Source organism: Falco peregrinus, chromosome 10, assembly GCF_023634155.1.
Source record: "Falco peregrinus isolate bFalPer1 chromosome 10, bFalPer1.pri, whole genome shotgun sequence".
NCBI lineage: Eukaryota > Metazoa > Chordata > Aves > Falconiformes > Falconidae > Falco > Falco peregrinus.
Genome location: NC_073730.1, coordinates 16,720,295 through 16,743,491, shown reverse-complemented (window position 1 = coordinate 16,743,491; position 23,197 = coordinate 16,720,295). Strand labels below are relative to the sequence as shown.

The following is a 23,197-nucleotide window of genomic DNA, read 5'->3' as shown; positions in this document are numbered from 1 at the left end:
CCTCCCGGGTGAGAGGTCAGAGGGCGGGAGCGGGCAGCCGCCGGCATGGCGGGCAGGAAGCCGCCGGGCGGCGCGCAGGGGAGGCTCGGCCGGCGGCACGCAGGTAGGCTTCAGCCTGTGCGTGCCGGCCCTCCCGCCCGGCGCGTTGGGCTCTCCCTGTGCCCGTAGGCCGGCGCGGCGGACTCGCCCAACTCGCGGTACCGGGGGGGGGGAGCGGCGGGACGGCCGCGGTCGGCGGCGCGGGCACGCAGCCGCGATCTCGGTGGGCCGCGGCCGGGCTGGCTGCGTAGTCGGGGCTGGCGAGCGGCGGCTGCCGGCGGTGGGTCTGCCCAGGCGGGGCCCGGGCAGCGAGTGCCCCCACTGTCCCCTCAAGCCGGCGGCGGCTGCGCCCCTGGTTTCTGCAGCGCCGGCAGCCCCAGGGTCCGTTACTTTCCCTCCCTGTTGCCCTTGTCTGCAGGGGCCAGCTGCCCGCCCCCCCCCGTCGGTGGGCGGTAGGAGCGCTGGGGCAGCCCGCGGGGGCGGCGGTGGCGGTGGCGGCGGGGGTGGCGGCGGCGGGCTGGGCCCTGGCCGGGGCAGGCCCCAGCGGTGGAGCTGAGGGAAGGGGCAGCGTGTGCCCGCGCTGGGTGCGGGGGTGAAGCCGGTGCAAAGCCAGGGTGAGTGCGGCGCGGCGCAGAATTGTTGCCGGAGTTACTTTTCCTTTAGCTTTCTGACCGTACAGAGCATGGTGGAGGAGGACATGGAGGGAGCTGGGCCTGTCTGTCCTCACACTTACAAAACGTGTGTCTGACTAGCTGCTGAATGTTGACTAGCTTACTGAAGTTGCGCTCTGCCACCAAAAGCAAGTTTCTAAGCAGATCTCTTGATTATGCTTACAGTTTAGTGGTTTTCATATTTTTCAGGTTCCAATATTTTCCCCTATTGAAGGAAGAAAGTACACTAATGTCTATATTTCTGCATTTGTATATTTTTATTTTTAGGGAATAAACTTTCAGCTGCTCTGAAGAATGAAGATGCTGCTCAAAGGTACAATTTCTGACGTAACAATATGTGGCATTCCTGTTGTTTGGCCTCACGTTGAAATCACATTCTCTGCCTTGTGTGGTTTTTTGCCTTCTCTAGCAACATCATACAGACTTGTCCGGCGTGATGCTATGTAACTTCTAACAGCGTGCACATATGTGCATTGTTTAGTACGCGGACAGTTTACAAATCTAACCTCCATAGTTGTATTTCCTTAGCTGTAGTGCTTGCTTTTTGCCATCTTAACTTCTTTGCATACCTGCCATTTTTCTTTATTCGCTTGAAAAACCAAACTTGAGAGGAAAAAACACTTTCTGCCATGGATGATTACCTGAATATTCATTTGATTCTGTAGTAGAGCCAGACTTCCAGGTGTATAGCATAGATCTCGGTTGGTTAAGACAGCAGAATGACTGTGCATTGACAACCTTTGGGAAGCACTGCTAAATGGAGATCGGAGACATCTGGATGGTTGCTCTTTGGGTGTTTGCTGACCATAGAATAAGTGGCAAGACTCAGGAAAACTACTGTAGTGGGATGTGTTTGGTTTATTGCTTCCTTTGTACCCTCACACTCATCTTGTCCCAGTCCTTTTCTTCAGGCTCTTGTTTGTCGCAGGCCCTTTGTCCAGCCGCTTCTGGGTTTCCCGCTCTTGCAAGTGGAGTTGCATAACCTTGTGTAGAAGTATTGCAATGCAATAAAAGTCAATACTTTTCCTGACTGGAGTGGAAATAATGCAAACCAAAGTTGGCAACTAGCTGTAATAAGCAATAGCCAATAATTTGGTTATTACAGAATTACTAGTCCAATTACTTGTTGCCTGATTTGGCCAGCACGGTGCAATGCAGAAAAATGTAAGCTACTACATTTCAGAAAAAGAAATAAAGGTATTATTGGAGAATTGTTTATGGAAATCTGCATTCTGTGTCATTCAGTGTCTATGCTGTTACAGGAAGGCAGCTCTGGCAGCTGCTATGAGAAAGAAGATTGAATCTGAGAAAAAAGCATTGTATATTGTTGAACAACTCCTGGAAGAGAATATTACTGAAGAGTTTCTTCTGAATTCTGTAAGTGTTTCAAGTTTTATACTGTTTTATATGTTAGTGTTCAATTTTTTTTTAAATACTCGGAGCAATTTGCTGCAGTTTAAAGGAGACAAACCATTTATTCCCTCTCTCGTCAGCTCTGATGATGATTGTGTTATTTTCAAGGATTCTGCTGTGAAAACATGCCCTAGTTTTGCAGGACTATACATTTATGAATCCTTACTTTATTACCACAGCCTTTGTTTATGTCTCTGTGGTTCTGGACTGATTGATGAAGTATAAAAATTTAGGTCTATATCATGTCATCTGTGAATTTAGATGAAGTCTCTCTAATGCACCACAGTTTATCTGGCAGCATGGTTTTGCTGGAATGGTATGACAATTAGTCCTGTAAATAGCCTGGTAAATAGGCTTACAAAACATGTAATTAGAGGAAAATTATGAAAATAGGTGCCACACTAGAGGCAAAATTACAAAGCTTTTGTATATGTAAAAAGAAGTGCATATGTCTGTCTTCTTTCCCGGTTTACCCTTTTATCTTAAACATTTATTTTCTTATGAGATATTTTTAGTACAAAAAATGACAGATTTTCCGGTATTGGTTGTTGAACTATTTTCTTGTAATTTTAGGGAAAATTCATTACTCCATCTCACTATAAAGACATTGTTGATGAACGGTCTATCATCAAGCTATGTGGATATCCTCTATGTCAAAATAAACTGGAAAATGTAAGTAGCTTTTTATTAATGCTCTTATAAGAATCTTTTCACAATGTTTGTTGCCTTGCATTTGCTTTATAATTTTACACTTAAAATATTAAACATAGATCAAAATACTGTCAAGTAATGGGCCAGGCATCATATAATTCCGTTTCAGTGTAATCCTTCTGCAATAAAAGGTAAACTTTGATCAGTTGACAGCATTACTGTATGACAGAATCAGTTAGCATCTACTTTGACAGTAATAAAGATGAACGAAGTATGGCTTCATGGCCTTCCTTTGTGCATACAGAAACTTTCTAATCTTGTTCCTTCTTCAGTGTAATGGCATATCTCTGTAAGGATTGACGTGAAAAAATAATGTAATGCAGGGATATTACTATGTGAATGTATATACATCTGCCCTAAAAATATACATTGCCTGTGTCAAAATCATAGTCACACTTACTTAGGTATGGTATGTCAGAGCGTAAGCAGAACTCACAGTTCAGTTACATAACCTGTGATGTAATACCAGTTGTGATACACCTGATTATGTGGAAAAAAAAGTACTCGAGTACAAAAAGTTTTACTGTTTTGGACTTCATATGTCCCCACAGAAGTTCACTTTGAAACTGTATTATATTTTATGTAATTTCCTCTCTAGGTTTGTCTGAGTAGTGGTGGGCTCTCTGACAGTATAGTGTCACGTGCATATAAGTAGATATGGATTAAAGAAGGACCTGTGTGTAACAGCCCAATATTTATACATAAGTAAAATTTCTGCCATGGCAGCTCTGTTGTTTTATGTTTAGCACTGACTTTCTTGTTGATCCAAAGTTGTGTTCTATTGAGTGTGAAACGTAAGTGATTAAAGATTAAATTGCCATTCTTAAATCTGAGAAGGTACAATGTCAAAAGAATTGAGAGAAAAGATGGTTGTGTAGTATGCAGTTTGGCTAAAACAGAGCATAGTACACATACTAAAATACATTAATTAAGAATTAATTTTCTATAAAGTCATGATGGAAGTGACAGTCATGCTGACAAAAGCATATTGTTTTAGGTGCCAAAACAGAAGTACAGAATTTCAACAAAAACGAACAGAGTTTATGATATCACTGAAAGAAAGGTATGGTAACAAGTCTATTTCTAAAATGTATCTAATACTGACTCAACCAGAAATACATTTTGTAGCAGCATTCATATAGTGGCTTGATTCAGAGCCAATATGTTTGATTCTTAGGAAATTTTTACAAACTGTTAGAATATAAAGGTTTTCATTCATTTCAGTTTCTAGATGCTTTCTTCAGAAAGACAAAACCCTACCTATTTTCTTTTGTGATTTTTAAACATAATATGGAAAGTTTTACTTGGGTAGCATTTGAATGTGGTACAGCTGATCTGTTAAAGACATTTGTGAAGGAGTGTTGTCGGTTTTGTTCCAGTATAGCAGTGAGCTTTAGTAGGGTCAAAGTGCACATCCTTTTCTTTAACTGAAGTTTGCCCTGGTGTAATACAAGTTACATATTATGTATTCCTTAGTGTGTCTGCCTCTAGGGTTCTTCTTTGAGGACTTCTCAAATCTCTTCACAAAGTCTTTCTTTCTTGAAGCATATTCATGTGTGTGGCTGCGTAAAAGTCTTGCTTGCCTGCTCACAGGATATGCAATCATCTACAGTTCATGCTAAATTGTAGGATGAATGTTTCTAGTTTTGGAACAAATTTCTTCAGTGTTGCTAGTATACATTCCTTGCCTTTGGTTTCAAGTCTGGGATACACAAAATTCTGAGAACTGCTTTCTCAAGCTACCAGGCAAGACTCCAAGAAGTAGGATGTTTTGTCTTGTTCCCTAATGCAAGTGTGCAAGTTAGTTTTTCAAAGATGCTGTAAAATCTTAGGTTTTGTTCTGTGTACTGCAAAACATGCAAGTTCTTTTGCTATCCAAAATTTTCATTATTAAACACCTGCATTTTATTGCATGTCTTTTAAACTATGTGACCATCTTGTTGGGTTAGGGATTGCTCTTTGAACAGTTTCATGGGGTTTTTTTTTTCAAATTATTATTATGTTATATAGAATCCAACAGTGGCTTGCTTCTCAGTATGTAATAAAAGCCCAAAAAGCATAGAAGTGGGGAAAAAAGAAACTAAAGTGGCTTGTGGGGAGTGGGATGACCTATTTAACAGGTTTGGTTTCTCAGATGAATTAAAAACCTGGTCATGGGCTTAAAAAGAAATGTGAATTAGTACTTAATTTTACAGGCATAAAGAACAATGACTTTTGTACCTTTCTTTGAGTGTTAAAGTTGTCTTTAGTCATATTTTCTTGCTTTCTCTCTTGTTCACAGTGCTTTTGCAGCAACTTCTGCTATAGAGCATCTAAATATTTTGAAGCTCAAATTTCCAAAAGTCCGGTATGGATGAGAGAAGAAGAAAAGTAAGTATAATCTAATACATTTGTTGCTCCTTTTGAGAGTATTATTTTCTCTGTGCGAGCTGCAATGCTAATTAATTAGCTGCAGTGCATCAAAATGATTCAGCTGAAGCAGAGGTAACTCATGTTAACATGTTAGCTTAGCATGGTGTTTGTTTTAAAAGTATTGTTGCCATATTGATCACAATAATTGACATGACAGTACTACTCATACTTAGTGGGCATGACCATATCAATTTAGAGGGCAGACTGATCATAAATAAGTCAACTTGTATTAACTTTAAAATGTACTTATTAGGATTGGATTTTTACAAACCATATAAAGTACAGGATATATTCCTCTTACTCTGTTACAAGAGATTTTCTAATTTGAGCACAGCAGTTGGCATTGCTCAAGGTTAGGCTGTGAGTGCTTGACCTGAAAGCAGGCTGTAACATGAAGAGGTTCTTTATCCTATCTAAATTTCAGATTACCCATTTCCTGTTGTTACTGCAATACACATTCTGGAACACTGTGATGCAGCCCATGTTCCTACCTTAGGAAACATGGGCTTGCAAATAATTAATAGAGCCAATGGGTGTCACTGTTTAACAAAAAATACTTGCCTGGAGAACATTCAGCTGAATTTATTCAGCTTTCGTTCTCCAAGATGCTACTTTTCATGGTCTCCTGGTTTTCAGCAAAAGAAACTAGCTGAAATTATATGCGTGAGCTCATTTTCACAGTTCAGATCAGTCGTACAAAATACCTGATGAGTGAGAGAAGAGATTTAGAGCAGCCAGATCTGATCTGAGGGATTCTTAGCTGGTAAAACGTCTCTTCATAAAATGTTTAAGTAAGTTTACCAGTATTTCTGTGCTATTGTTTTGTCATCTTTAAAGTATTTCTAAAATTTCCCTTTATTCTTAACGTCAAAAGTCTGTAGTTCTGATACACTTGACATAGTTTATTATTTATGCTGTGTTGTGGGGAGGAGGCAGTATTTTCAAAAAACAAACAAAACCCCATAGTCCATGGTTAGGTGTATCTGTTTGCACAGTCACGTACATATGCACACACTGATAATCGTATATACATCTGAAATTCTTTTGACAAAAACCACTACAACCTCCAAGTAAAACTGAAGAAGAGTTATATGGTGTTAATAATGTTATTCATTGTATATTATCCCCCTTAGTTTCCAAACTCAGTTCATTCATATGAAAGGTGCAGCTTTCATCTTTTTAAATCTGGGGGGGGGTTTATGTACTGTCTGAGAGGTGTTAGTGTATTGACTTGCATTCACTGCACACCTAAAAGGTTTTCTTTCATTCATAGGAGAGGTGGGTGAGGATTTCAGCATTTAGTGCTGGATAAAATGAATAGCATTGTGGTGATGCCTCGTAGCTGAATTGAAGCAGATTAACTGAAAATAGAGCTTTGGAAAGACACCTATCAGCACTTACTTAGTAATATTTCTCAGAGTTTCTGGAAACCTTTTGAACTCAGTTTTCTTAAAGCAGTATAACTTGATACCCTAATTTTTAACAAAGTAGTATTTTTAAAAAAGTAAAGATATCCTGAATATTCATATTTTTTGCATTAATACGGAGCATTTTCATATAAATGGTCCAGGTTTGTTACTGCAATAGGAACTTTATGAGCTATGAGGGTCTTGGTATGTTTACTTGGTTGAAGAGGAGACCAAAGACTGATCTGAAAGCAGCCTACAAGTATTTGAAAAAACGTTACAAAGATTACAGAGCCAAACTATTCTTGCTTGACAGCAGAAAACTTAATAAGGTATGGTGGCCATAAAGTATCACATGGATGGTTCCAGTTGGACATTGCGGGGGAAAAATTGCACTGAGGTTATGGCTGTATGAAACAGGATAGTCAGCAATGTTTTGAAATCTCCATTTTTGGAGGTTTTCAAGATTTAAACTTAATGAATTTGTGGCTGACCTAAACTAGTGCTAATGACAATTGCATTACAAGCAGGAAGGTCAGACTAGGGACTTCCAGAGGTCCTTTCTGACTAACATTTGTGTGACTTGCTGATTCTGTTAAATGTTGTTCAGTGTAACAGCATCATTCTGCAGGCAGATGATTCCTGTTCTGTCAACATGTATGTATAAACCTGTTCTTGCTAACCCTGCTTTGAACAGAGGGTGTTGGACTAGAAGATCCCCAGGTGTCCCTTCCAGCATCAACTATGTATTGTATGTATTAATGTGTATTTCAAGAGCATTGATTGAGCAGGAAAATCTTGATTCTGTGTCATCTTTTTGCAGACCACCAGACATAGAGCTGCTGAAGGAGGGACAGAGGTACACCGAAAAATAATTTTTTTTGTTATATGCACTTACAGTTAGAAATATTAGTATCATATCAGGTGAAAGGGGAATCTTTGATTTCCTGTGTTACAGAAAAAACCTTATTAGAACCTACTCAAAGGTTTTTTTCCTTTGTGATCCTAAACCAGAATATTTGATCTGCACGATTTAGTGTACAGCTGCTGTTGGCCCATATATCTTAATTTGAGCCTGTTGAAATCTGAAACAAATACACTGTTTGTACATTGCATATTTTATAACAGCTATTCTTTATAAAGAAAATGGTACCAATTATGTGTGATGAAAGCTTCTGTATTTCTTAATCAAAAATCTGTATATCAACTGAAATGAAATCATGCTACTCTGTCATCTCTCTGCACCTTGCTGTGTATTGCAACTTTTTGTTTGTTTTCTTTTGCAACACCTGGCCATTAGGTGGCAAACTTAACATTTGCTGAAAACAGCTCTGCCATCCCCCTGATTTTTAGCATGCTATATTCCTTTATGTTTTAGGATGACTATTTTCATTTTAAAATGGCACTATTTGTCATGCTAAGTCTTATATTATTCTGTTGTCTTTAATTATTACCTTGCTTACTATTCTTTTCTAATGGCCAATAAGCAACTGAGAACTCACTCCTTGGAATAGTGTCTGTACCTGTTATCTTGATTGCAGAACAGCTCTCTGAGTTCAAGAAGACTTGGAAGAGCAGCTATGATTCTTAAAGCAAAAAAAGTACACTTCTCCTACAAAGGAAAAATGCTTTCTTTATCTTCCTTACATGAGAATGAAAAGCTCATGTAATGTTTCAGGGAACACCCATTTTTTATTTCATAGATGGCTTGTGTTTTGTTATAGTGGACAGTCTGGAGAAGAGGTGACACTACGTGATGAAGTAATTAAAGCATCTGACATTGAAAATCCTAGGATATCTTCAAATCCATGTGAATCTGGTTCTCATGATGCAGCCAGTGACAGTAGTAGTGATACTGAACAAGAATTTGTTTCTTCTGTCGTACGAGGAAGTCAGTCAAGTTCAGCCAGTCTTGCACAGCAATTGCACAGAAACAGCATCCTCAAAAAGAAGCAGGCTCAGAAAGTCTGTTCCAGCCCTAAAACAGAAGAGTCAGATGTGGTAGAAGCCACTGAACTACTGTCTAATTGTAAATTAGATGCTCAAGAAGAAATAGGTGCTTGCTCTGTTCATGATAAAATAACTGCAATGCCTTCAAAAACTACTACTCTGGGGAAATCAAGTGCTTCAGAAAACTGTGAAGATATTTGTGGTTCACAGATAGTTTTTCTAGGTGTGAGCAAAAGAGGGGCAGAACATCTTAAAAGAACACTCGCTAACTCAGAAGACTGTAAAAAACCTGAGGTGAGGCATCCAGTTAATTCCAAAGGAAGTTTATTAGACGTGCTTAAGCAAACACTTAAGGAGTGGAGAACTGAGGAAACTTTAAAATTTCTCTATGGCCCAAACTATACTTCTTTGTGTTCATCAGAGAGCATTTCAACTGCCAACCAGGAGAACGAAGAACTTGATGAGGATGACTTAGATACAGCTGATGATCTTAACACTGTTGCTGTAGGGGAGTCTGAAAACAGTTTGAACTGTTCTTTACCTTTCACAGGCCCAGGTGGAATAGTTAAGCCTGTGCCTAGTTACGAGAAGTTAAAAGAAGAAACAGAGTTTCTAGAACTCCGAGTAAAAGAGTTCTATAAAGGAAAGTACATCTTGGCTGAAGAGGCAGTAACACATGCACAGGCAGAGGAGCATCCAAGCAAAGAAAGAGTAAGTGTCCAGTGGAATAGTGTCAAGGCTGTATAAAGCCTGCCTTCAAACAACGATTGCAAGCTCTTTGTTTCTGTCATCCTAAGTAGATAAGTATCTAGCCCGGGGAAGGGGAAAAGTACGTTAGCTGTACACTGTATGTTGGGTCAGATTAAGCAAACTTTTCTGTCCGTTAAGAAATTACTGGTTGGGGTTTTTTTCTATTCAGAGATAAAGAGTTTTCTTATGTTTAAACATTTATTGGTAAGCTGTGACTATTTTGATGCGTTGACTTTAATTCAAGACTAGGTTACAGCTGTTAAAAGTTTTTTATCTAATGCAGGATGATCAACAGGAAGATTTCACCTTCCCACTTGTTGATTCAAATGCACAAATGCAGATTAGAAAGCGAATTGTCCTTGACAAACTGAGAAAAGTGTAAGTATCCTTTACTTTGGTATATGTCAGGTTGAGGTTGGTGCACAATCATCATCATTTTAAGTAACAAACACACTATGCAAGGACATTCTGGCTTTTTCTTGGTGGCTTTAGTCATCATTTAAACTCATTACTGCCCTAAAGAACTTATTTATTTCTGAGACAGTCATCTGTGATATAGTTGCAGGTGTCAGTTTGCAGAGCCTGGTGAGGTAGATGTTAGAATCTCACCACTAAGTTGTTGTCTAGAAGAAACCTGTCCCTTCTTAGGTGTCAATGTCACGTAGATTCCAAGGATGACTACTGTATGGTAAAGCAGTTTGCTTATTCAGATGTTTCTACAAGTTTATTAGTCATTTGCAGCTTCTAGCAAAATTTCTGTTGAACTTAAAAATCTGGTATTCCATGAGTAGAGGATAAGAAAGACAGAATGTTTTGGGGTTTTTTTCCTTAGTTTCTTCAAAGGCTTTATTTTTTACTATCCACTTCTTTAGTTGATCATTTCAAATGTCATGAGATGATTCAGTAGTCCTGTCCCACTCAAGTAAGAGAGACAGTTTTCATTTTGGTAAAGCCATGATTTCTTGGTGTGTTCAGATGAAGTGGGAATATGAATATGCCCAGCATCATAGGAGTCCTGTGTTCAGTTCCGTAAAATATGTAGAGATGTAAACGAGAACAAAAGTCTTGATTCTTCCAGCAATATTGATGCACCATGCGCATATGTGCATATAAATGTAAATAACTGGATATTCAAATGCAAGACATTATTAACTATTAAACAAGTAAATAGAGGCAAAATTTTCATCCTAAATGTGAAAAGCAATGCATATTATTTCCAGCATTTGGGGATACTGACTACTAGTTAAGCAGTGTGAGCGGTTTGTTGTGGGCTGTGTCAATTTTTACACACAGTCAAGTAGGGAGGCAGTAGCTCTTTTTCTTTCTTTCGAAATTTTCTCAGTAGCCTGCTATCATCGTGATTCCAACTATCAGGTGTACAGTGGAATGTTATTTCTGTTGCATCTATGTTGAGTCTGAGATTAGCAGATACATTCTCTTTGCAAACCTCATTTAGACATGTAGTTTCCTTTTGTATTGTTACTTTTGAACCAAGTAAATAGAAATATTCAAAACATTGATGGGGCCTGGAATTCTAATCCTCGTAATGTTAAACACTTTAATTTTTTTGTAAGAATGTCTTGTCAGAACTGAAATTCTGTGAAGTTAATAAGAGTATGCATGTAAAACCATAATTTCTTCTCCACGTTCATAGTGAACTAGAGCTTATTTATAAGAAGAAGCTGTTTTAAAGTGAAGGTGTTGCCCAAACACCACTCAGAGGAACCTGAAATGTAAACTACTGGCCTGATCTGCTGCATAGAAGTTGATCTCTTTTTATTAATTTTCATGAGCTTTGGTGGAAGTACTACTTGAAGAAATGAGGAAGAGAGGAAAATGTATATTGACCATTGTCTTTTGCCTTCTAGATTACCTACAGTTTTGGGCCCTCTTCAGATTTCCCCAGCTGATGTTTACACAGAGCTAAAAAATCTTGTCAAAACTTTCCGGTGAGTATTGATCTTTATTTAGATAATCTTCTTGATTGATTAATTAAACATGTTGTTGAATGATTTGTGATTTGGGCACAGAGAGGGCCCCATTGCAGATTTGCCCTTTTCTAGCTGTGTGTTAAATGTAGGTAATGTCACATTCCCTGTGGACTAACAAGTCAACCCTTTCCCTGCTCCTGACAGTGGCTAGGTCACCAGGAGTATTTGTAGATTTTTAAAAACTAGGCCAGTGGTCTCTGGAGGATGATGGTGAGTCTTTTAAAGGTTCTGCTACCTCGTCACCTCCTATTAGGCATGAGTTTCTGAGATCTGTCACTTTCTTTTGCTCTGGCTCACTACAGCCAGGCTAAATGGGTTTAATGTGATTAATAATTGTTACCACTAACTTCTAGAGCCAGGAAGAAGGTCCAGCTTGACCTATCGTATTCCTGATTTCAAAGGGAAGTAGACCTACCAGACATGCTGTCACCACAGATGAAGCTTCTGCTTCAGTCAGAAGCCCTAAAGACGGTATTTGGAGGCACTAGGATAAAGAAGGGAAAACAGAATGTTGGTAACTTCTCCAAACATTTTTAGGTTTTCTTTGGGACAGAACTCTCATAACTTGGACCTCGATCATGTTCTGCGTCTTGAAGTATTGTCAGGAAAGACAGCAACAACAGTTGCTAACTCTGTGGATGTTGTCACTCTTGAAACTTCTCCCCACATCCCCAGCCTGCACGAAGTTACACGGAAATTTTCCAAAACTCATTCATGGGGTGTTTGCCACAGGGCATCTAGGCTTTGGTGAATAGAAACCCAGCTCTGCCTGCCTTATTCCTTATGATTTATCTGATGTCTGGAAGGATGCCACTAAAACACAGGTCTTTATATGCAGGATTTCTTACTATGGAAGATCCTCTTTTCTGTTTTGGTGACTCTGCCTGATCTCTTTTATTAGAAAGAATTGTTAATGTTTGAACTTGATTCTGCAATTGCAGTCTTTTAAGTTGTGATGAACCTTTTATTTTAACACCACCACTGAAACCAGGGAAGATATTTTTGGTTGTGTTTAGGCAGCATGAATATACTGCATATATACACTTATTATTGGAATAAGATCTTTAAGAGACAAAACTTAAAACGGTTTTGTTGCTCTGCAGTCTAAATGCTTACTAGTAGCTTTGTCTTATGGATGTATAGAACTGGAAAAACTACATTTGGTCTCTTTCAATCTATTTCTATATGGTTGATTATGTAATAAATCCTAGAGGTTTTCAAAAGCAGAACTTCTATTTTAAATAATTTTTGCTATTAAAAACAATGTGGCCTGAATATGAAGTTCTAGAAAAGGAACCTTGAAGCCAAAATGGACTTCTGAAAACACATAGTATGTGTGTATACATATATGTATATAAAATCTGTGGATTTACAGAATGGAACCAAATTGATTAATTTGGAGTTTGATCCCAATACCTGGCTCATGTAGCAGTAATTCATCATATTTTAACAGTCTCCCCTGAACTGTTTCTGATCCCTGAGGTAACACTTCTGAGTTTGTTTTTAAGTCTCTTCTGTTAGGAAGTAAGGTGAAGGTAGTTGTAGCAGGTTCATGGGGCTGTCTTACTGTGAAGACTCTTGATAAATTCCTTAGAAATTCAGCATTTTGGGCAGGAAATGGTTGATTACATTTGTAGGCACTACACAGGAATTTGTAAGTGCCTTTGAGATATATATATATATATGTAGAAATCAACATAAGTGGAGTTTTATTGTCACTGATAGTAAAATAATACAAAAATACAGGAAATAGGGAAGTAATACAAACCTTTAGGCCCTTTCTTCCATATCAGAGATGAAAGAAGGAGGGTCTGTTGATACACAAAAGCTAGCTCATGGATGTTAAGATGAAAGCATAGGTTTGAACTTCCAGTTCTGTATGTAGGTTTAAATTTACTTAATATGAGTGGTCTGTCTGATTTTAGGTTGAATGCTTTGACAGGGGGACCTGGGATAAAGTTTAAACAGTATTTATGTTTGCAGGGTATAGAAATTTAAAAGTTACTTTCTTTTTAGTGTGATTAAAATGCTTAATGATTATGTAGGGAGCACCGACAAATGCTAGTGCTCTTTCCTGCTTTTTGTACTGGAAATATTTCAGGCTGAAGAACTTGCCAAAGAGGGTAGGAGATAAAAAACATGGCTGTAGCAGAGCTTAGCTGAAGAAGGGTAAAAGAGCATGTGGAGAACTAAGCAACAACGATTTTCAGCTCCATTGGTTTTTAAAGGAACACTTGCAGTTCAGCCTCCTTTGGGCAGCATTTTATTCAATCACCACTGCTGGGAAACACACTAGAGGGATCTCAAGAGACATTTTAGAATGGTTAGAGCTCTTCCCAAACAAAGTCCCTCAGTGCCTGTAAGCTTTTGTTACGAAAACTGAGATGTCAAATAATTCTCCAGAGTGTGTAAGAGCACTTTGTTAAAAGATCAAGAGAAAATTAGCTATTTATATATAAATTGAGGCTAAACGATTATGTTTGTGAAAGTCTGGTGGGGTTTTTTTAAGCACAATATTTCATATTGAAAATAGAATTTCATCTCTATCTTACGGTTGCAAGTATTTTGATTCCTTTTATGGAGCTCGTCATTGACATTGAGCTCTCTCAATGAGTATGATACAGTTGTTTCCTAAAGATGTGTTCAAGACTTTTTATTACAGCTTTGTCTTACCTTGTTTCCAAGACAATCTTCTAGCTTTTAAGTATGTATCATGGGTGTATGTGATCTAGTGTATATGCTCACTAATAGGCTTTTACCTATTACCCTTACTAAGTGGAATTTTAAGTTCTGGCTTTCAAGTCAATTAGCAATACTTTGTGATAGACAATGTTCTGTATGGAAATGTGAAAGTACCAGAACATTAATCATCTTTTCTCAAGTAAATGGGCTTCTCTTGAAGAGAGCCTGAAGTTAGAATAGTAGCTTATTTGGGCTGGTTGTCATCAAACTAAATTATACTACAGTATGTAAATATGTTGCTCTCTTTTGGGGCATAGTGGAGCTGTCTTTTATGGTTAAATTGGTCTAGTTGAAGCTTGAAGAAAAACAGTCTGTGCTTTAGTATTTGCCTGTGCTGACCTGGATTAGTTAAACTTCGCTCATCTTGGTGCAAATACTGGAAAAATCGTAGATAGCTGAGGTCCCCTAAAGTCACAACTTTGTCCTAATCACATGAAGTCAGCTTGCTGCCTTACAGAATAGGCAAACAGCCAAACTAACAGGTCAGATTCTTGAAGTCAAATAAGCCTACACCTGAGAATCCAGATGTGTGAACACAGAGGCTGCTTCATTTGCAAACATGCTGATGACTTCACTTTGCAGCAAAGATAAATTGTAAATTGGAAGAAAGACAATCTTGTCCATTTGGGGCACATTTTTTTTCTTTTTCTCCCAGTGTAAGAACATGGACATACTGGGTAAAACAAAGACAGCAAGTATGGACCTGTTCAGGCGAATGTTTTTTCACGAGATGTACATTTGGTACCAATAACTTGATGCTACTAGCTATTAGTCAAATTCATAGCAACATGTTAAAAATTGAGCTCATAGATTCACAGATGACAAGTATTTTCTCATTGTAAGGATAACCAAACTTTAGAAGGAAATAACACTCAAGACTATAATTTATAAATAGGTATAAAGAAAAATATACTTTAAAAAGATGGTTTTATGTTAAGCAGTTACATTTTCTTGCATTTTATTCATAATACGTGATGCTGGGGGCCTGTTAGGGGATAACAATTCACCATAATGAACCTGGTGTCCATCTGCCATGCCCCGTTGGACAGTGTTCCTGTTACCAAATTGTTTCCTAGAAATCCCGGGAAATGCAATCCTGCTGAGGAAAGGGTGGCGAGCTCCTGCATTGCTGAGTTTCTTTCCTATAATTTCAAGTTCATTGTGGCCCCTGTCCCACGTTCTTGTACAGACACTTAGGGTTGTGCTTAGATCTGCTGCCACAGCAGGTGCTGTTTAAAAATCAGGCCAGCATTTGCTAGTGGCGTTCTGGTAGCAAAACTTGCAGCTGATGGTAGTTAAATGGAAAGACATCTAAAAGAAAAGAAGTAGAATCAACTGTGTATGCTCTTTCTCTGTGGTTTTTGGGTTTACTTTTTTTATTTACTAGTTACCTTAACCTTGGACTCCCCTGTATTTCTACAACTTCTGTATCAGACTTCACTTTCTTTGCAGGCTGGGCACTGCAAATTGGGAGGTCATTTGGGATGGAATTTTTATGCATCTTACTCTTTACTCCTCTATCCTCTCAGCTTCTGCCACTTGGATCCCTTTGCTCAGTCTGAGCTCCTTCACAGAGTATTAAAACTACTGCATGGGTCCTGCTGCCTACTGGATGGTAGAAGCAGTCAAGTCCAGCTGCAGTGTGTCTTGTTGGGGTGAACCACAACACCCACAGACTAGCAGCTAAGCAACCCACACAACTGTTTGGGATCATCCCAACTTTCTTGGCTTACGTATCCTGCCCTGCAGAGGCCAAGAGGGTAGAGATATTCTGTTTTGAAAAGTTGTGTATTATTTGCTTTCTTTGGGTAGGTGAGGGAGCATTTAGCCAAGCTCCTTAACAGAAAAAAATTTAGTGCAAAACTGAACTAATGTACACAAAGTTTTGTACAGTTTTAACATTTCCACATTATGTGTTTCTGACAGAAATCCAGTGACCTCTGTTTCATGGATTTGGCTAGAGGCAAGACAAAGAATTAATGAACCATTTTTACAGAGGACTTGCACTTCCCTGTTTTCTGAAAGCTTGCTCTTCAGAGGCCTTGGTGTTGACACACAGCTTGTTCTGGAAAGTGATTGCCCTTCCACTGCTCCTTATTATTTAAGGCTTCACACCTGTAGGTTGCTAGCTTTAGTCTGATCTGCCTGAAATGTTTGGTTTTTTTCCAGCTGCACAAGTGTTTTAGGACAGGTGTTGTACTGAAAGGTTACTCATTGTGGAAGCCTGACTGTTCATCCAGTCCAGTGACAGTAGTACATCAGCAGATCCATATTGCCATATCCTGCTGGTTATCTGTGTCTTTTGACTACCTCCTTCATAACTAGCATATTGATGGCAATGACTAGTGTTCAGACCTTGCCAATCAATACTAACATTGAATAAGAGTTAATTGACACAAATAACTGCATCTCTCAGTTTGCGTACAAGAATGACACCTTCCTGTGCTCTAATCAATAGTAACTCCTTGTAGAGCATTGAAATAAAGCTGCTTTCTCTATTTGACAGAGTTTTCCCAGGTGGCTTGGAGCTGTCTCTTCCATTGTGTCTCATCATAGCCGATTAACTGGAATGTTACATATGAATTGCCTGTCAAGATGATTCCGTCAGGCATTTCTTGGTAGTGTTTATCACTGTCACCAGTATTGAGTCAGGATGTTCAGCCTTTGTTTTGTCTCTTTTTCTATAGCCAGAAAATGTAAGTTTACCAGGTACAAGCTTTGTTGCCAACTAACGCCATCAGCTATTTCAAATAGTAATTGGTGAACATGATTCTTTTAATAAGAAAAATAATGTGTTTCCGAGAACTATCGGTTCTAGTTTGATGTGACAATTCCTATACACGTAGTACAAAACACCGCACATGTAGTACAAAACATGGCTTTTCCTGTCATTACTTAACAAAACTCAGGCTGTTGAGAGACTACTTGAGTAATCATTGCTTCAAAATCTTACTTTTGTTCAAAGACTTGGAGATTTGAGGAGAAAAATAGGATAATACTGCTTTGATCATTACTATCCTTGATAAAAATTAATTTTATTAATATCTTCCTAAATTAGGGAAACACAGAATGATCCTATAAAACATGTTATTCATAGCTGCATTTTTAATGACCATTTTGAGTATAATTTGGGGGGATTAATTAACAGAATTTGAATTTTAACAATGACAAGTACAAATACTTTTATTTTTCCACCTTTTTAACACATTTATAGGGGGTAACTATATACTTGCCCAAAGAAACAAACAAACAAAAAATCTTACTGGGGAAGAAAACCCTGGGTTTGAATTTGTTGCCAGGTATTTAATTTTATGCAGCCACCCATCTTCACCAATGCTTGTAGAAGTGAGTATGAATGATAGGGTAGCTTCATTCTGGATCTGGATTTAAACAAGGCTGCATAGAAGGGAAGCTGAGAGCAAGGACACAAACATAAGGAGGTGCTTGACCCAGGATGGTGTGCTCTGTCTGAATAAAATTAACGCTGCTAGCCTTTTTGGGTACCCACAGAACCACAGCTTCAGTTGTAGCTGTGACTTTTCCATGAAACTGCTTGTCTTGAACACCATGGGCCATGCCTAAATTCAGCCATAGCAATTAACACATGAATTGTTTTAAGTCAGATTAACATTTAACTTAAAGCAGATCTGTCTTACGACAAATTTAAGCCAAACAGATCAGCAGGTATAAAAATGCAGCAGCACTTTTGTTGAGCACCCATGTGGTTCTTTATTTGCTCCTCATTTTCTTGCTCTTATATGCGCACTGGCTCCCATTGCGTAAGTTAGAATTCTGGGTTTCCCTTTTAAAAACAAGAATCATCAGAAGATTGTGCCTGGTACCTTATAAAATCCAGTCAGTTTCTGCAACATTAGCTTTTACAGCAAATCTGGATCTGAAGCCAACAGGGAGGAAACTAAGTGTAAGAAGGTCTGTCTTTTCAGAAACACATGTGCAATTCCTGAGAATTTCCCAGTGGTATGAGTGAGAGCAGAGCCCTCACAGTAGCCAGGACTATTTGTGACCTAATAATTAGCTTCTTCCCCATCCCACTTTGATGTAGAAAAAAAAGACACATTGGGAATTCTGGGACTCCTCAATTACAGGGTAAGATTAGAGAGAAGTCTGGAAGCTGGTGAATTACTCAGTACAGCTGTCATTGCTACATTGTAATTCAGTGTATTGAGTCTTTTATGGTAGCCTTAAATCAAAATTCAGCAGTTAAAATCTGTTTACTTTCACTCTGAGATGTTCTAATTATTTTTTTTAAACTATTTTTCAGGTTAACAAACAGAAATATTATTCACAAAATGCCTGAATGGACTCTAATTGCTATTGTCTTGTTATCTGTGTAAGTACCCTTTAATGTCAAATATTCTCATGCACAACTGTCTAAACTAGCCTATCAAGACAATATTTAAATCAGAGAGAAAAGGCGGGAAAGATTGCTTTAACTGGGGAATCAAACAGAAATATTATTTTCATGCAAATAAACTAAATTTTCTTGACAAAACAGGATTGTCCCACTTGCAACAACATGTTAATAATGGACAAACTTAATGTTATGTTAAAAAAAGTTAAGCTTTAGGGAGTTTTAAAGAGGGCTGCTGGGGTGAAGGAGGAGTATACTTCACTTTCTTCCATTTGCAGCTGACAGACACTCTTCCCCTTTCTGACAGCAAGACAAAATTATGTGCATTGTATTGTTTGGATTTGGCATAACTGTTACAGTTCTCATTTCTCATTTGACTTCTAATTTCTTAAAAATTTCACTTTCACGATTAAAGTTTAATTATTTCCATAAAGATAGGGTGTGCTTCTAAACATGTTTGCTTGAATAGTCTAGCAAACTTCTTTGAGAGGGGAAAGCCTTTTTAGCAACTCCCAAATTTCTGAAAGGAATACTGCGACAGAGTATTTTATTTTTTACGAGGATTAGCTTTATTGCTTAAGATTATGATACCTACAGTCCTCCTTAGCTTTGTTCTACTTACTGTAGAATTACTTTCTTTCCAAGGGTTTTTCTAAAGGAAAGTCTGATTTTATTATAGTGTCTTGCAGTAAACCTCTACACAGAGGCATGATCTATAAAAGCTGTAGTCATACGCATCAAGTAACTCCCTTAATTTATATTTTCCAAATTCATGTACATTTCTGAAGTTAAAGATGCAAACTTTGCAGTGTGTAAACCAGACAGTTCTCTCACAAATTCATATTAAACATTTAACATTAGTTCACCTTTTAAGAAATCACTGGTGGTTTCACACAGTGTCAGGCCCTGCCTTTCAGCAGGGTTAAACCATCAAGCAATCTTTGTACGTCTTTCAGCTTGAATTACAAGATTGCAAAAATCTTATTCCAGAGACTGTTTATTACCACACTGCTGCTGCTGCTTTTGGGTTTCCTGGGTCACTGGAGCCTGTAGGACAGAGAGGTACTTACAGACATTCACAGGTCAGGAAGTGTTGTGGGCCAGCCTCATAGCATCCCCAGTACTGCACTTACTTTACTTGATATTACTTCAGTCTGACACATTGTTCTGGCTTTACTGTCCCAAGGAAGACTATACCAGCAGGCATTAGAGTAGGCTTCAGCGAGCCTTACATCTGTGTCACCCAGCCAGATACCGCTCAAATGATTCATTAAATCAGAACACAGAAAGTAACTTTACTTGAATGCCTTGGCATAAATTTTTTATAAACTATAAGAACAAATCTTTTGTCATTTTTACTATATATTCTTATGGTTGAATTGGTAATTTGTGAAACAGATCTTATGAATTTTTCAAGTAGTTTCTGTACATTTAAGGAAATGGTGACTCTTGTTCAGAAATTAAAATATGTTGCTGGTCTCTCTGCATATGATGAGCTCTAAGTGTTTACATAATGATTGATTGTTTTACAGTTGCTTTAAAATGTTATACAAGTAGCAGGCAGACTTGGTAGCAATTAGTATAAGCAGAACATAGTCCCTTTTTACTTTTGCTTTCTAAGGGTCCACCCGTAAACAAATGAATTATATTTGACCCTAAAATACAGTAGATTTTATTTCTAATATTATTCTAGTGAAATCATGAATAAAACTCCTGTTGACCTCAGCTTATTGTAAGGTTCTTGCAAGCTCATGATCTTCAGATTTTGAACAACTTCTCTTAGCTGCCTCTTAAGAGAGGATGTGGAAGAATGTAGATGGAGTAGAATGAGTATTAAGATTGCTCAAAGATGATGAGTGTTGCGTCATTTCTGGAAAGATTAAACCAGAACATTTAATTATTTCGGAATTCTAATCAAACTTGAATGTTTAGTGGAAGCCAGAAGTGTGTAGGGAAAGGGTGCTGAGGCCCTGGGCAACCCCTTGCAGACAGGTTCTCAGATTGTGGCCCTTTCTCATCTCCAGCAGTCTGCTAAGTAACATGTCGTATCTTATTAATATTGCTTATTAAAAAAATTGCACTCTATTAAGTCTTCTCTGGCTTCCCCTTAGATATACTGAGAGATGATGCATGTTGCAGAATGTGTAATGTCATTTAGATTGCAGAGTTGTATGGGACCAGAGTCGGAGTGGCTGGTTCCTAGCTTCTGTCACTGAAGGAGGAGGACATTTCCAGAATACGTATTCACAGGCGTTGACCTGGTCTCAGACACAGGACAGCCATTTTACTCCTAACACTAAACATTGAAGTAGCCTAAAGCAACACTCTGGAAGAGGATAGTAATTCCTTCCTCTTTCCAGGAGGATGAAGGAGTGTATTACAGGTACCCTGGGGTGCAGGCAGTGTGAGAACAGAGAGTACAGAAGACAGGGTGAGCATGGGATTTCAGGGTGTATCTCAAAAGAAACTACTAAGACCACGAGTATATTTTGGTTTTTGCTTTGTTAGGAAGGGGACAGGGTTGTTTTGTTTAAAGTAGCAACTGTTGGACTTCGCTTGCACACCCATTTCATGCATTGATACTGTTGTGCACTGCTTCCTTCTCATGTATGGCTAGCCTGTACTGAGGACTCAAACAGTGCACTTAACTTCACAGTGCACTTTCAGAGTGCCCCAGCCCTTTTTGTGTATGCTACTGGGCAGAACAACTATTACCACTACTGTTGTATTGAATTCAAGTGTCATCACTGCTTAATGCTTTGTGTTAAGTTACTATAAAGCTATCCTCTCTTCATTGGAGTGTGCATTTTAACTCTTTGTGGGATGTAGCATGTTGCATAGTCATTAACATCTAAGTTTGGTGCTTAAATTAGACCTAGGCTCCCTTTATAGTCTAATGGTACTTGAAAAGCTATTAAAAGTACTTATGTGCCCTTAAGTCTACTGACTATTAAAGAAACTGAGCTTCTAATTACTTGCTCTGAAACAAAGCACCTGAAACTAGACAGTGTGACTGTATTTCTTGAAGTATAAAATGCTGGTGATTACAACAGTGGAGCATTTCCTGTTCCTAGTGAACAGCTGGATTTATTCAATCAAATTATCGTATAAAATATGAACAGCCAGTCTCAGCCTTTATTGAAAATCTAGCCTGAGGCACTCCTGTATGACCAGCACATTCAGCAATGGTGTATCAACCTTCTTAGAGTACACTTTGACAGCCAGAGAATTATGTTCAAATAATTGCATTCATGCCTATCATGGGGTGGGTGACTCTTTAAAGTGATCTGTAGATCAAATTTCTTATTTATTTGTCATTTGTAATAATTTTGGCAGTGCTACATTTCTGTCTTCCTGTTCCAATGTTTAGTATGTTAAGCAGACTTTTTTGTTACAGTAATAGCTACTTCATAATGTACTGTAAACTAGAATACAGAAGTTGTATCTTTTTACCCCAAAGAACTTTGCAAGATACCAAATGAAGCAGATAAATAGATACAAATACAGTAGTTCAAGAAAGGATGGAGAAAGCAGTGGGAAGATGGGTTGCTACACAAGCATGGGCACTTGCTGTTTTTAGTGTATACCCCTGGTACAGTCTAATGGAAAGCTTTCAAGATATTTTCAGGAAATGTCTGCTTTCATCTTACTTATCTGAGCTGGCTGGTTCCAGTGAACTGTGGTCAGCTTCATCTACAAAGCCTATGCAAGAGGTTCCCCTGCTAAAAGCTTTGAAGCATTTCAAAATGTTCTGGGATTAGTTTATAAGCATTTGGCTGCAGTATTTAAAAAAACTCAAAATGACCATGATCACTAAACAAAAGCCATCATTATATGTGTGCAGCCACTTTAGATAAATGTGTCATGTGGAGATGGACTCTAGAGGTTTACTCTCTTGGAGATAACGAACTGGAGAATCTTGGGTTCAAGTATGTGTTTTTACCTCTTTGCACACGAGAGCACATCTATTGCTCAACACTGACATCTCTAAAATACTTTTAAGAGGAATTCAGATGTTTGTGATATCACTGCTGTGTTCTTGTCTGAAAGTGTCTGAATGAAATGTACAAATAAAAATTGGACAGTCAGCTGGGTGATCTTTTATTTAGCAAATCTGATGATAGAAGATTGGTTCCAGGTTTCAGCTGGATCATCTATCATTAAGCTAAAAATATAACTATTTCCCATTTTGAAACAGTTTGCAGGACCAAAAATCAAAAAATTCTTTCTTTTATAGAAGTGTTTGAATGTGGTCATAGTGTTGTCTCTAACTCTACAGATAGAGGCCAAGCGTAGATTATTTTGTGAAATAGAGAAAAGGCAAGTTTTTCTTAACACGTTAAAAAATGAAGAAGTATATTCTTCCCTTTTTCTCTCTTAATTTTAGGTTGTCATTTGGTGAGTGTGAGCTCAAATAGGTTTTCTGTTAAGCAGTTCTTACTTATCAGCACTTTCTAAGCAAACTCAAATCTGCTTATTTTGCATATGGTGGCGGAGATCAGTATAACTTTACTTCCTCTTAGCATGTTCCAGTATTACTTAAGAAACATATAGAATGGTGTTTTGAGGGATTTGCAGTGCTCTTAATTGGGACATTAATCAGTGCCAACTTTAAAATTCATTAAATATCTTCATAATTCATAAGGGAGAAAATAAAAGGAGAAACCTTAGCAGTTTCAAAGAAGGCGTTTCTCCTTATACAAAAAAGCCCCACTGTTGCTGTCGTGCTGTTAGGCAGGA

At 38.3% G+C, this 23,197-nt stretch overlaps 1 protein-coding gene across 8 annotated transcripts in view; it reads left to right on the top strand.

Annotated features, from left to right (window-relative positions):
- The first annotated feature begins 5 nt into the window (after nt 1-5).
- Nucleotides 6-23,197, top strand: part of RPAP2 (RNA polymerase II associated protein 2) — a 51,495-nt gene continuing 28,303 nt past the window's right edge. For 7 of the 8 annotated variants that reach the window (XR_008749072.1, XR_008749070.1, XR_008749071.1 and 4 more), the window contains exons 1-11: nt 6-103; nt 978-1,023; nt 1,973-2,087; nt 2,697-2,795; nt 3,832-3,897; nt 5,116-5,204; nt 7,476-7,511; nt 8,377-9,313; nt 9,636-9,730; nt 11,221-11,301; nt 18,368-18,436. Coding sequence is in view for 3 of the 8 variants with exons in the window: in XM_055815739.1 (XP_055671714.1) it covers nt 46-103; nt 978-1,023; nt 1,973-2,087; nt 2,697-2,795; nt 3,832-3,897; nt 5,116-5,204; nt 7,476-7,511; nt 8,377-9,313; nt 9,636-9,730; nt 11,221-11,301; nt 18,368-18,436 (1,691 nt within the window). In the remaining 5 variants the exon portion in view is untranslated. Of the gene's footprint in view, nt 104-582; nt 654-977; nt 1,024-1,972; nt 2,088-2,696; nt 2,796-3,831; nt 3,898-5,115; nt 5,205-7,475; nt 7,512-8,376; nt 9,314-9,635; nt 9,731-11,220; nt 11,302-18,367; nt 18,437-23,197 lie in introns of those variants that run through there. The other variant, XM_013299036.3, reaches the window with a different exon arrangement.